This window comes from Musa acuminata, chromosome BXJ1-3, assembly GCF_036884655.1.
Source record: "Musa acuminata AAA Group cultivar baxijiao chromosome BXJ1-3, Cavendish_Baxijiao_AAA, whole genome shotgun sequence".
NCBI classification, from domain to species: domain Eukaryota; kingdom Viridiplantae; phylum Streptophyta; class Magnoliopsida; order Zingiberales; family Musaceae; genus Musa; species Musa acuminata.
In genome coordinates, this window is record NC_088329.1 from 38,379,761 (window position 1) to 38,394,755 (window position 14,995).

Below are 14,995 nucleotides of genomic sequence, written 5' to 3' on the forward strand. Positions count from 1 at the left end.
GATGTTCCATCTCGATAGCCGTGCTGGTTAAACAGAAGGTTCAAGAACCAAACCAGTTCCGTTGCTTCGAAGTGGTGGCAGCGCTCTTCGCTCGCTCCGCTACCGTCTCCGTCATCCCTTCTTGGATGTCCTCCTGAGGTAGGAAGCGATTTCGTCCTCGTTAGGTCGCTTCTTTTTCTTGATCTTCTCCCTCTTCTCTTACTATGTCTTTGATGGGTTTCTTTCTGAAGTCTGCTCGAGTTTCTTGAGCGCGAGGGAAGCGTTCGGTTTCATCTCAGCTGATTCTTTATGTTGTGTTCGTGGTCTCTATCTAAATTCGCGGTGATTGCATCGTTTACTCTGAGATACTCGGATTTGGATTCGTAGGAGGAGAGTTCTTGAAGGGGTTCCCGTAGCCTTGTGGAGGTTCGGCTGAAATATGACCTGATCGGAAGTGATTTCTTCCTCGCTGGAGTTGTTGTCTCGCTTTCATCTCTCTCTTCGGCTTTTTTTTTTTCGATTGATCTTATCCTTCTTGTCTCGTGATGTTTTCTAATGGATTTCTTTCTTTCTTTCTTGAATTGCCAAGAATTCTGAATCTTAATCTCAATCTGTTCCGCGTGGTGATGTGATCTGTTTCGCGTTCTTTCTTTGTGATGCGAGACGTCTCTCTCTTCTTGATCCGCTCCTTTGTTTTGCTTCTGTTTCTCTTGCACGATCTTTGAAGCCCCTATGTTCCATCCCTTACCACTTCCAGGCGAAGAATCGAAAGCCGACCCAAAAGAGAAGGTTCCGGAACCAGACCCGCTCCGTATTGCTCTCTAGTGATGGCAGAGCTCTTCGCTCGTTCGCTCGCTCGCTCGCTCCTCTACCATCTCCGTGACCCCTTCTTGGAGGCCCTCCTCAGGTTGGAATCGATTTCTTTCTCGCTCAATTTGTTAGGTCGCCTTCTTTCCCTCGATCTTCCCCCTCTTCTCTTGCGACGTCGTTGGTGGGTTTCTGTTTGAAGTTTGTTCGAGTTTCTCGAGCGTGTGGGAAGAATTTGGTTTCATCTCAGTTGAATCTTTGTGTTGTGTTCATAGTTTCTGAATCCGTGGTGATTGCATCATTTGCTTCGAGACACTGAAATTTGGTTTCGTAAGAAGGTTCTTGAAGGGGCTTTTGGAGTCCTCTAGTGATTCGGTTGAAAGATGACTTGGTCGGAAATGATTTCATTCTCGCTGGAGTTGTTATGTTGCTTTCATCTCTCTCATCCGCTTTCTTACTCTGATCTTATCGTTCTCGTCTTTCTTTCTTCAATTGATCTTAATGTGTTCGCGTGGTGACGTGATCTATTTTGATTTATTTTCTTTTTGAGAAGAGAACGTGATGCAATTTGTTTTCATCCGACTCGAATCGAATCCTTTCAAGTTGGTAGTTTGTTGAGCCTGATAATGTGATGCTCGAACTCTGTTTTGTAGGAAGGTTCTCGAAGGACTACGGAGAGTCGGCTGAGATGAAGACGACAATGGTTTATTTATTTCAGATGAAGAAAATTATTCTCAATTTCTCATGTCGAGGTAATTTCGATGTCTTTTAGCAAGAAACCTGCAACTTCAGTTTTATTAGTTGTTAGCCTTTTTTTATTTATGAATTCGATCGGTCAAATAAGCATTTAATGGCTTTGTTGGAGCTGAGTTCTTTTAATGGGCTTCAAAAGAACAACAGTGACATTTTAGTTTCCAGAATTCATGTGCGGAAAAAAAAAATTCAATGCCTAATAATTCAAGAAACAATTATACTCGACGAAATTTAAGTAGGTACAGAAATCCAATAAAGAACTTTCTTTAGTGTTCACTTATCAACGTATAAGTTTGAATTTCCTTTTTTTTTTTTTGCAATTATGAGATTTCAAAAACTCCAATTGATTATCGGTTCTTATATATTAAAACTGGTTCTAATTTTATTTATTTATTTCATGCTTGTTTAGTCTATAGGACTATATTTGGTTTGGCTGAAAGGATCTTTTAACGTCATCAACATTACCATCTAGGATGAAGTTTTCTTAGCCTTGGTTTTTTTGGCACTCTTAGTTCTGCTCTCACGTAGCGAAGTGCATACGACTGATACATCTTGGTTGACATCAACGTGCACTGTTTTGGAAAGACACTTTTGCTTATTGATCATCTATGATTCTTCCATTTGGACCCTGTATCTTGCTCTTGTTCCAGTTATAGTATGCACATTGTAATGCTTCATAGCATGCGCTACTTCCCTCCAGGGTAAAGATAGTGGCGGATATTCAATTAGTCACACGGTAGAATCAAAGTTTCACATGCATGACTGCATATTTAGTGATATAGAAGAACCATTTCATCGATTTGTAGGGAGAGAGGACTGCAGTATGAATTTGGATTGTTCCAGTATGTTGTTGTTGTTGCTTCTAATCATTTGAATTAGGTTCTTTTTACATGATTTGCTGATACGTGACCTAGTCAGGCCACGTTTTCTATAGGATTGCAATTGTCTTCTTGCCTTCTGTAATCTCCATTGCAGTGTAATTCAGGATGCATGTTGGGCGAATTGCAAGAATTATTTTTTCTTTTATTTTCCCTCTTTTATATTTCTCAAACTGTGCCATCATCCTGACACGGCACAACAATAGATCACTTCTATCTAGTGGACCGATCCATAGAGTGGATCAGTTTTGGATTGATCCGTATGAATCGATGATAAAAGTATAAGTGGGTTTCTTTTATCTTTTGTGTGTCTCAGTTTTTGAACATTTCGAGTTTATTTTATTTTTATAGTTATAATGTTTTTAAATAAATTTATAATATTTTAGAAAAAAATTATGTCAAAATGTATTTCAGGGATTTGAAAAGGTCTTGAAAAATTAAGAAATTTTGAAGGACTCATTTTTAAAATGTGGGTTCTTGTTTTCTAAGATGTAATCGATTAAACAATGTTGCGTATGATTAGAATACTTTCTTTACTGCAAGGAGGCGCGTCTTACTGACAATAAGGTTGAGGGAATAACGGCTTATTAATGCAAAAATATTTTGGGGCACAACAATCGATTGTTCAACTTATTCTACCACTTTATGAAAATGACAATGCGGGGGTGCCACTCGAACATTCTCTCATTTGTTCGCAAAGCACGACATATTCAGAAAAATGATACCGGATATAAATCATAATTGCTAAACTTTACTCACTACAAAATTTAATACAAGTTCACTTATTTCAATAATAATAATATTGAAATAAACAACGTCCATCTAATTAATGTAATTAAGATTCAATAATAAAAACTAAACCAATCTCAAATAGAATTAATGAATAAAACGTAGGATTAAAATTATAATAATTTTTAATAAAAAATTAATAAATTTATTAAAAATTATTTTGATTTTAACCAAAAACTTGACTTGACAAATATGTTTTGATAAAATCATTATCCCGCTCAAGATAATTGATCGTAATCCAAACACAATCATAATTAGTCTAGTTAGCCCGTCACATACGGAGGCTACTTCATGCAACCAACTCTAAAGAGAGAAAAAAAAAATCATCAAATAATCAGCCTCCACCCAACCATTATCACCAATCCAGAATACAACAGCATTACAATTTCCCATGATTACATCAAATCCGAGGGTAAAGTTGGAAACTAAACATCAACAAAGACTATTTTCATGGGTCGAAGCACTACTAGACTTCAAGAAAGACTATTTGCTTATTTTACTTCCCAATCTGGAAAATATAGCACGATTAAGAAAAAGAATTTGATATCTAGTAACCTCCCAATATGCCCAAACTAAAAATCAACCCATCCAAATTTGCAGAAACAGCAACAACGCTTATTTCTTTTTAACAATCTTAAAAAATAAAAAATACAGCACAACTAAAGAACAAGAATTTGATGAGTATCTCCCATTACGACCAATATGAAAACAACCTGACAAAATCTGAAGAAAAGATGAGTATGTAGGCATTTGTCCGAGAGAAGCAAGACGCTAAAATATAAAAAATATATAAAATAATTAATAAATATAATTATTTAAAATTTTAAATTAAAATATACTATTAAATTAAGAAAATCTATTAACAGTATTGAAAATTAATAATTTCAAATAAATAGCGGCAGCGTTTGCAAGCAGCGACAACGACGACCAGCGGGATTGAGATCGAAAGCGACAACGACGTGGGTTAGGGTTCCGTTGTCACTTATAGCAGTTTTAGTTAGTTCGATTGAATCAACTAACCATCGAAGACCGAACCAGAGCTAAAATCCTGGTTCGATCGCCTTGGTTAACCCAGGCGCTCGCCCGAAGCGCCCAGCGCCTGGGCTCGAGCGAGCGCCCAGGCGGTGCCTGTTTGAAGCGCGCCGCTTGGGAGATTAGCGAGGCGCTCGGGTCTCGCCTCGCCTTGCCCGAGCGCCTAGGCGAGCGCCCGAGCGCCTAGGCGAGCGCCCGAGCGCCTTTTTAAATCGCTGCTAATAACATCTACCCATTATGACCAACATAAAAAAAAAAACAACACCAACAAAATCTGAACAATTGGTAACGACTCAACATCAGAATTCAACAAAAAAGCTGAAACTAAACATCACGAAAGACCACTCCCAACACCATTTCTTCGGTCGAAGCACTACCCTGACAGGCTCTGGACTTCAAGACAGACTATCTGCTTATGCCATCGAACAATCTAAAACGTACAGCACAACTAGCAATAAGAATTCGACAAGTATCCAGTAACCTCCCAACATTATGACCAAACGACACACGATGACCGGTCTAAAGATATAGCCAAAACAAAACTTCAAGAATAACTCTCTCTCAAGATAATTTCTTGGGACAAAGCACTATTCTGCCAGACTCAAGATTTCAAGAAAGACTATGTGTTCATTCTTTTACCATCCTGAAAAATGCAACACGAGTAGGTGAGGAATTAAGTATCTAGTATCCTCCCAACATGACCGACCAATTCTAAGAGCAGCCCAACAAAATCTGAAGAAACAGCAACGACTAAACATCGGAATTCAACAAAGCCCATACCCGATGACTACCGATCAGAAGATAAAGCAAAGACTATACTACTCTCAACATAATTTATTGGGTCAAAGCACTTCTCTGATAGGAGGCTCTAGGCTTCACGAGATACTATCTGCATATCAATTAATTTCAACCAAAATATACTAATCCCTAATACGTTTAATAAACGGTCAAGAATAAACTTAGACAGCCTTATGAAGAACTTCCGTAATCATAAAAATAGGAACCAAGAAGAACCTAAGAAGGGAAGAAACAAGCACAGAGAACATAAAAGAGAAGAAACATCACACCCATTTGTCTACCTAGAAAGACTCGAGAACGTACGAAATTAAATCTACGAAGAAAAAGTTCAAGAACTTCTTTTCAAGATTTCAACATCTCATCGATATCAGAAAATAGGAATCAAGAATCTAAGAAGGGAAAAACAAGCACATAGAACATAAAAGAGAAGAAACATCATACCCACTTGTCTACCGAGAAAGACTCGAGAACGTACGAAATTAAATCTACGAAGAAAAAGTTCAAGAACTTCTTTTCGAGATCTCAACATCAAGAACATCTCATCGATATCAGAAAAGCAACGCTAGTGCATAACGACATAAATCTAGTAGGTGGGTGAAGAGGGACGAACCGATCGGGCCGATCCTTGATCGGATCGATGAGATCAGTCGATCTCTTGGAGCGATGGCGCAGCGGCGGCGGCGGCGGCGACCTCCTCGGCCGAGAACTTGCCCTTGGCCTTGTCGGCCGCGCTGCCGCGGGCCTTGCGGTCGAGAAGGTCCTTGCGGTCCTTGTCAAGCTTAAGCTTGGTGACGACGACCTTGGAGGGGTTGATGCCGACGTTGACGGTGGCGCCGTTCACCTTCTCCCGGATGATGCGCTCGACGTGGACGACCCACTTCCTGCGGTACAACTGCACGACCTTGCCCTCCCGGCCCTTGTAGGTGCCCCGCACCACCTGGACCTCGTCGTCCTTGCGCACCGGGCCGACCGCACGTTGTACTTGTTGCGGAGGTCAGCCGAGAGGGGCGCGCTCATCAGCACGCGCCGGACGCTCGATGGCGCAGTGAAGTGCGCCTTTCGGCATTTCCGCCGGGAGCTTGAGACACGCGGGTTGTACTTCATCGTGGCCGGCGGCGGAGGCAAAAGAAGAAAGAAACGGGACGAGGGTCTATATCGAAGGTCGAGGAGGAGCCCTAGGGAGGGGAGGGGTGTTTGGAGAGAGGAAATCCTAAATGACCTCAACACCCTTGTTCTTGAAACAAAAAAAAACCATGATGTTTGTATACGCACGTGCAGTAAACGTGTTGTTGGTCTACTTATCGACACCCAATTGACATGGCATTGGTAAGGGCTGTGATCATGATCCGCCATGGCCAACATAAACCTAATTAAACACGCCCAAGTCATGGATTTTTCACATATTACTCTTCAAAAATAATAATAATAATAATAAATAAGTTATGGTTCCTAAACATGAAATGAGAACAGGCAGGCATGCATTGATGATAGATACTACAAGAAAGAACATTCTAAGAGCCACACGAGCAAAAGGAGGTGCATAGAAGGATAACTTATTCTCTGATTCCACCATGTACACGAGCAAGTTCATCAAGAGCTTGTCAGTGTATCCTTTTCTATCTCTGCCTATGCTTTAGATTCTTCTTATTTTCGGCCCACATCACTAACCAGAATTGGCTTTCTGGCTACCTTTGTTGTTGCAGAAGACAAATATTAGCAACCAAATTTGTGAAGGTGAAGGGAGAGAAGTCAGTATAAAGGACCAACTACAAGCAGTTCAAAAATTCAATTTGTTAATCTAATTCACGCACTAAATCATCCTAGCACAGCTTATGCATTTTTTTTAATGTCGTAATAAGTATTTGTCTCATAGTTTCTAAGAGATACACACTAATTTAGACACATTAGCGAAGTGGGGTTAAGACTTGTGGGCAAATTAGTGTGTATTTAAGTTAGCAGATTAGATATCCCATCATATTTACGAAGTTAGCAGATGAGGAGAACAGAACTGATGGAGAAGTCATGATCACAATAATAAAAAAAGGGCTTTAGAACTGCTAAAGATCGCTAATGACGATTTAAAAGTTACTTGGAGAGCATATCTATCAAGGTACACTACTACTTTTACCTAAGCTATCAAACACTACGACAGATCCTGAATAGAATAGAAACACAGTTTAGTGATAAATTAGGAGAAAATGAACCGTAAATCTATCATACAAATCTTGAGACATCATCATTATTTTCTTTTTTTGACTCCAGCAAGAAAAAAAAAAAAAAAAAAACTATCCCCATAGACAATATAAAGATATCAAAAGCCAGTTAAACTTTCACAGATAAAAGGATTTGAGTGGAAGCAAAAGACTCAATTTATCTTTATAAATGAATATGAAAAATCAACTCACAAGTTTACAAGAGACCCTTGACCTAGATCTGATGGCAAACTTCCTCCCAAAGAATTGGAACCAGATTGTTAACTGCAAGCACATAAGATAGGAGACATGATGAACACATGCCACATGTGCAAGTTAAAAAATACTAAACCAGTGAATGTAGTTTAACTGAAAGTGGATGTAATCATTGAAATCTTGACAGACGAAAGGTGTAAAGAATATGGTCTTGTGAGGAACAGATCTGCTTCCCAAGTAGCAACTTATATCACTCAAATTGGCAGATACATAGAATATAGCCCTGTGAAGCATCCAGAGAAAATTTACTATATGACTTAATCTACATTAACAACTTTTGTTTTATCTTCTACACAACGATTTATGTTAACCTTATTGTCAAATAGTTAATATTTTCATCTGCTATTACAGTCTCCCGGGTACAGGGCTCCAGGCAATTGGCACCATCAACTCCATAAAGCTGAATTCAGACTGTCAACATAGACTACAAGCTTCAGTTGAAGAGAACATGAATGATAGGTATGGTACACAAAGCAGACTTTTGTAACATTTTTTCAGGAGGGATTATCAATATTAATACATGTACAATAAAAGATCACTTTTATAAAGCATTGGCAATCAGGAAGTGGTGTGGACCAATGAGCTGATACTTACAAGCTTATACAGCTAATATAACCTTTGAAGCCTTATACAGCTAATACAGACTAGATGCAACCACACCTTTGAAGCCTTCTACTTATAAGCTTATACAGCTAATATACAAGGACTTCCCAAGTCCTTGTATGTTAGAAATATGAGAAAATAAAACAGACTAGATGCAACCACACCTAATTTCAGGCAGAAAACACAAATCTGAATGCCCAGAATTTAATGTAGGCTAATCCAATTTGACAAAAGTAACACTAACAAGGACATGTACAGAATCTACATAGGCCATTATCAGTAATATCCGAACAGTGAATAATAGTCTTAGAAAATATCTTTTTGCAAGTTATATAAGGAACAATAACCTACAAAAGCTCTATGCAATATTTTCTTAAGAATAAACTGTAACCAAGAATAGACAAATCTGTCTCATTTCTCCATGGTGAAATAGAAGACGGCATTTAACAATAGGAAAAGTCATAAACATAGTGAAATATGAATAGAGAAAAATTATAAGTCACATAAATGCATCATTGCCTTAGTAGCACTGATATGTGAGCAACTGTCAGGAGGTTCAGACCAATGAGAAAAGGGATACAAATCTATCTACCCCGAGGTCCAGAACCAGAGTGCCGAACAAGATCCTCTGCCTGGCCAGGCCCTAAATGCAGGTTGAAATAAATTATATATATATATATATATATATATATATATATATATATATATATATATATATATATATATATATATTCAATAAGAAATATTGCTGAGTTGTAACTAAAGAAATATATGGCTAAGAACACTGCATCATTTACAATTATCACTCTTACCAACTGCACAGTGGCATGCAAAACCCACAGAAAGATGGATTCTCGAGAACATTAATGGAATATGATATTATTTTGAAGGATGGGTGTATACTGGAAAAGAATACCAAATTGTAGCATGTTCTGAAACAAGCAATAGAAGAAGGAAAGAGAAGTCCTTTTGAAAAATAATATACATATAATGAAAACTTTACTTGCAGATATTGGCATAAAAATCATACTCTGCCATTGTAGCTATATCGTTTCCTACAATGAAGTGTCAACTATAAGAATAAGGTTATACACATTCTGAGAGGTTGTGCAAATGGCATCAATACAAATTTGTATTTAGTATAGTTTTTGAGCTTCTTGCCTTGTTACTATCTACCTTTGGCCTAGCATATAACTCTATTTGTCACATTTAAGAAAATTCATTAATAATTATCCCCAATAGACCAGATTGATGTTTGGCCACTAGCAATAACTCTGAACTCATAGTATCTTGAGCCAGAAATACCATCCCTGTATCTAAATAAGAGGTCCTAAACAATTCCAGATCATTTCACTCAAGGAAGCTACTTGTGCTACCCACTCACTATTAATCACCATTCACCTGCGGATCAAGCCAACAGGAAGCATGACCAGCAGGTAAACAGCCACAGCTTCCTCCTCCACACACTTGCTATTTATAAGTCAATCAGGTGAATCAATTTACAGTAATTTTCCTTCTTCTAAGCATTCATGGTAAATCTTCTGAGAGTTACTACCTAAGTATTACAATTCGCCCTTACAATAAAGCTAAAGAAAAAAAAATAACATCTCAAATAATCATTAAAGATGTATGACATCAAAATTTTCTCTGCTGTGGGAAGAAACCAATATAAAGACAAAAGAGATTGCAAGCATTGGAGACTAATCAAGAAAACTACTACCAAAATCTGCTACCTGATTAAAGGAGTGTGAATCAAGAACAACCAAGAAGGGCGCTTCTCACAATTGGGCGACAACCACATTACGTCCATTATCACTCTGATCAAAAGTGACGCCCGTAGAAGCGTCTAACCCATGTTTGGGAAGAGGCCCATTCCAACCTTGGGAAGAGGCAGACGGTGCTCTCTTGCGGCTGCGGGAAGCGGTGGGGCTCGGCCATCGGCCCGCTGAAACCCCGCCATCCCAAATCAAGAAAAGCGCTCAGTCGATTTATAGGAAGAAGCGATCGGAACGTCGGTGAGTGGGGATGAGCTTACCGGCAGCGAAGGTAGGGATAGGATTGCGAGGCAGGTCTGGTACCATGGGAAGAGGGAGAGAAGGGGAGGAAAAGAAGGACGAGGTGAGACATCGCCAGTTTTCCGCGGGCTCCGATGGGGGCGAGAGAGAGAGAGAGGGGAGGGGTGGTGGAGAAGACGAAGGAGAGTGGATCACAACCGTTCATCGCGATGAGTCACCTCTCAGGATCGGGCGAGATCCGCCGAGCAGCAACCAGCGGAATCTGCCAGCTCGCCTCGCCCGTTTCATTGCGGGCCCCGCAAGAATAGGTCAATTCCATCTCCTCCGATTTGTGGGGTATAGTAAAATTTAAAGGATTATAATTGGTTGATCTGATCTGGTGGCATACCTGTAATAATAATAAAAATAAATAAACTTCTTGCCTAAAAGCCACGGGACACAGAGATCTTCCTGAGAAAAGCTTAATGGGCCAGTTGGGCCCAACCAAGAAGAAACTCCGAATCTTTTACCCAATATATCTCAATTAAGTAAATGTCACGACCAAATGTTGTTCCAAACCACAACGGCATCGACGAGAGAGCAGCATCCGCATGGAAGAGTCCAAGGAATATACCATTTCAAGGAATATACTCTTGGAATCTCCACGAGACCAATTCGTCGACCTGCATTAATTAGTTGCAGATTCCTATCGCGTCTTATGGCAGCCCAAGCTGTGTCCAACCGGCACCGCAATTAATTGGCAAACGCCCCTTGGACACGGCGAAGGACAAACCCTTATCCAACGCAGCGTGTAATAAACGGCCCAAAACACGCCGCCTCCATGTTAAGACGCATCGGAACCCTCCAGAATCTCCCACGCGGCGCGGCTGCAGCGGCCAGAAGAGGAAGATTCCGTGGCTACACCTTTTCGCCGAAACGGATCTCGACCGTCCGTTGGCTCCCGCAGCGAGATCCGCACGTCGGGTTCGGTCTTATCCACCCCCACGTCAGCGCGAGCGCATCGAAGCGGAATCCCACCGCGGAACGATTCAAACCCCGACCTTCTCTTTATGTATTTAAAGTTGGGTCCCGCCGCCGACCCCACCTTCCCCCTCCAATCCCTCGCCGCCTTCCATCGGAAGGACATGGATTTTTATACGCGACGCCCCGACCCTGATTCCATTCTCATCTTCAGCTCCTCTTCTCCTGCACTTCTCCTTGGATTCCAAGTTTGTTCCTTTCGTCTTCTCATTTCTTATTTGTACACCGACCCCCCGGCGACCAAAATCTCTCTCTTGAGCACGGCAGATCCCGGCACGCGGCGATGGACCTCTTGGATCGAGTGCAGAGTTGCCATGACTACATCAGAGCGCTCGAGGAGGAGCGCAAGAAGATCGAGGTCTTCCAGCGGGAGCTGCCCCTTTGCCTTAAACTTGTTACGCATGGTATGTATCTATCCGTGGATCGATCGATCTATTCTCTCTTCTTTTTATGGTTGGCGACGTTGGGTTGATGGTGGTGCAGCGATCGAGAGCGTGAGACAGCAGATGAGCGACGGTGAGAGGGTGAGCAATGGGCCTGTTTTGGAGGAGTTCATCCCTCTAAAGCCGAGCTTCAAGTCGCCGTCATCAGGGGCAGTGGCGGCGGCGATCGGGTCGGATAGGAAGCCTGACTGGCTTAGATCCGTCCAGCTCTGGAATCAGGAGCCGGACACGTCTCTTAAAGTGGTGAGCTTTTCTCTTTCTCCCTAATTTAAGTGATGGATTTGGAGTAGTTTCTTGTGATTTTTGTGCATTTGATGCTAATGCGTTTTGATTTGTTGATGGATTGCAGGAGCCACCGAAGAAGCCGATCGCAGTGAGCGCGAAGAGGATCGGCGGCGCATTCCAGCCTTTCGAGAGGGAAAAACACCTCGTGCCACCGCCGGCTTCCAGGGCGGTGGCTGCGAGCTCCACTAACAGTGCTGGTGGTAGAGGAGAGGGTGGGGGATGCGGTGATAGCGATGGTAGTAGCAGCGGAGGAGAAAAGGAGGAGAAGGAGAAGGAAGGGCAGTTTCAGTCCCATCGGAAGACGAGACGCTGCTGGTCGCCAGATCTCCACCGCCGATTCCTGAACGCCCTTCAGCAGCTCGGCGGCTCCCACGGTAAGCCCAACAACAACATCATCATCTCTGTTGCTCTTCACATGCTGTGCATCTAAACTTGGTGCCGTGCCGTTGATCGCAGCTGCAACGCCGAAGCAGATCAGGGACCTGATGAAGGTCGACGGGCTCACCAACGACGAGATCAAGAGCCATTTACAGGTTAATTTCAACTTCACCATTTCACTCTTCCCTGTAAATTATCGTATGTTTCTGCACGAACACTGCGCCACTGCGTACCGTAATGCCTCCGCAAAGAATCGGATTCGTTTCGACCGATTCACTCGTTGTGTTCCGTCATCTCCTCCATGAATTCCCCATGGCCATCTGACGCTACATGTTCTGTAGTCCTTTTGTCCTCTACCAAGGATCCTGAAGGGATCTTTCTTCGAATCGGCATTTCATGTGGCGAGATCAACATCCCAATGTTGGATCCGCACGGACCCCGCTGTCAACCCTCGCTGCTGTAATAATCCTGGTGGGCCCCGTGATTTGCCCAAACCACTCGTGTCTTGATGGGGTATAGATTCCCTCTAACCACGCATGTGATTTGGGTTCCACCAGATCTACATCGATCTGCCATCATTTGACCACAGCCCTCACCATTCGCCGTCATCCCTACCGATGCGATGCCTGCTGATAAGGTTGCTTCTGTGTAGAAATATCGGCTGCACACCAGACGACCGAGCCCTGCGGTTCAGAGCAGCAGCCACCCGGCACCGCAGTTTGTGTTGTTGGTTCCTCCGCCGGATTACGCTGCGGCCGCCGCGGTTGCAGCTGCAGCGCAACCTGGAAATGGTGCTTGTGCTCCGACGAACGGAATCTACGCCCCGGTGGCATCGCTCCCGTCAGACCCGAGATTTCAGCAGCAGCTGCAGACGAAGAAGCAATACCAAAGATCGTGCAGTGGAGGAGAAGACAGCACGGGGGGTGACGACGATGATGCCACTAACACGGAGTCCCTTGCAACCTCGGCCTCCTCCCAAACTACGACGGCATCACCTCCGTTTTGACTGAGAGCAGCTTCACGACATGTGCCGTCGAAAATAATTAGACAGAAGATATACATGATGCATGGTTTAGTCTCACCGAGGTGTCGTAAACGAAGATACTGAGTTCATACTATTGATGCAGAGTTTTGCCGAACCTTCTGCTGCTTTATTCTTCACTGTTTGACTATTTCTTAGCTGTAAATTGAGATCAGGAACAGATAGTGTCGAGCAAGTTCTCTCACGATCACGATTCAGAATATGATATTGGTGGTCGAATCTCATTATTGATATCAGAAAGGCATTGAAATGGCTTTAATGCTCCGAATTATTGGTCGATGACATTGTCGACGTCCTCTCGACAACCCTTGGGATGTGTTGACTCTTTGCAAGCAGCAAGGCACATGCGACCACTGGCACTCTTTTATATCCATTATACCTTTGCAGGCCTTAATCGAGCTTCTGACTTCTGTACCATCCAGCAGTTGCCATAGTTTGAAGTTAGATTCTCGAGCATCTTTTGCAATTACCAATTTCTACGCTTCCTTACATCGCCACCTCGTTCTTCGTCAAGTGGAATCTTAATCATACGCACGTCATCAGCCAAATCACCGACTTAAGACGTCCACCAACCCAGTAAACGATTCAGTGGATAAAACCAAACTTCCGTCGGCTAAGAAACAAATCTACTTTGGATACCCGCCGAATATTCGAACCACCCGACGCCTCGTCGGAGGGAATCCAGCGAGCGACGGTGCGACGCATCTTTCGTGGCGTGGGGCCCCAGCAATTGGATATTCTGGGAGCATTGAAACAACAACGAAAAAGAGTTGATGGAGAGATGTCGTCGTGATTCTAATAATCGCTGGAACAGCAGCACGTTTTTTGAAGTCTCTTTCACGAATGCGTTTCGAATAATTTATTGTGGGGAAAAAGATCGTCCGGCGATCTGCGGTTCTCTGTAGCCAGAAGTAATGGGATCCAATGTGTCTGCCACGTATGTATCGCTAAGGTATTGACCATGAGTTGGTGAGATGTTGACAGTCTGTTGTCATGTGTCATCTCCCCGTTTCAAGATCGACCAAATAATATTATTAATTATTTCAATAATTAAAAAGTATTATAATTTATGATTCATTCATGGATGGATCGATCATCTAATTCATTTCTAACTACACGGGCTGGGCCTATTTCTCACCTTGGTGAAAGCTTACTGATCGTCACGGGCTGAGCCCTATGTGTTGGGTCTTGATTCTCGCCTTCCTCGTTTCTCTCTTATCGGCTGATCTATAAAAGAAAAATACATGAACCGAGCTCCTCGCAGCTTCCTCAGGATCATCCATCCTCGAGCGCTTGCTTATGGTGGGAGAACTGCTTCCTGGAAAAGACGACGCTACAGGAGATAGCCATGGCGTGGTCCCAGTTCCAGGCAGTACGGTGCAACTCCATTGAGCTATAGCGGGGTATCAGAGCCGCTTGCAACAGCAAACCACCTCCCTGCCATCATTACTAATCCAATCTCCAGATCTGATTCTGTTGAGACTCTGTCGTCGACCATCGAATCACTACTAGTAGATCTCCCCGTCGCAACCCTTGTTCACGTCGGACTTCCCCTATTTCATTGGTTTGCTCGGTGGCCTGTTCTCTTCGCCATCAACCAAATCGCAGCTTCATTCACCGCTGCCAGTGTTCTCCTACTGAGTCGACGGCTTTTCTTTACGACCGTCTGTCATTTCCTCTGTCTTGGCGCACCTTCGACAACATT

At 42.6% G+C, this 14,995-nt stretch overlaps 1 protein-coding gene, 1 long non-coding RNA gene and 1 pseudogene across 2 annotated transcripts; 2 read left to right on the forward strand and 1 right to left on the reverse strand.

Moving 5' to 3' along the window:
• Window positions 1–2,292, forward strand: LOC108952274 (uncharacterized). The gene is made up of 3 exons (XR_001976991.2): window positions 1–138; window positions 737–886; window positions 1,440–2,292. It is a non-coding gene; the product is annotated as an uncharacterized LOC108952274 (long non-coding RNA).
• A 1,237-nt stretch (window positions 2,293–3,529) lies between these two features.
• LOC135587065 (large ribosomal subunit protein uL24y-like) lies at window positions 3,530–10,294 on the reverse strand (annotated as a pseudogene).
• Window positions 10,295–11,009: 715 nt separating this feature from the next.
• LOC135628388 (transcription factor NIGT1-like) lies at window positions 11,010–13,387 on the forward strand. Its single transcript, XM_065135013.1, has 5 exons — window positions 11,010–11,546; window positions 11,626–11,828; window positions 11,935–12,244; window positions 12,327–12,403; window positions 12,901–13,387. Exons 1-5 carry the CDS (start codon window positions 11,426–11,428, stop codon window positions 13,252–13,254), a joined length of 1,065 nt encoding a protein of 354 aa, XP_064991085.1. The 5' UTR covers window positions 11,010–11,425; the 3' UTR covers window positions 13,255–13,387.
• The last annotated feature ends 1,608 nt before the right edge of the window (window positions 13,388–14,995 follow it).

Coding starts and splice junctions, on each gene's coding strand:
- LOC135628388 (XM_065135013.1), top strand. CDS start 11,426: ATGGACCTCTTGGATCGAGTGCAGAGTTGCCATGACTACATCAGAGCG. Junction 11,829..11,934: donor CGGACACGTCTCTTAAAGTG/GTGAGCTTTTCT, acceptor GATGGATTGCAG/GAGCCACCGAAGAAGCCGAT. Junction 12,404..12,900: donor AGATCAAGAGCCATTTACAG/GTTAATTTCAAC, acceptor GCTTCTGTGTAG/AAATATCGGCTGCACACCAG.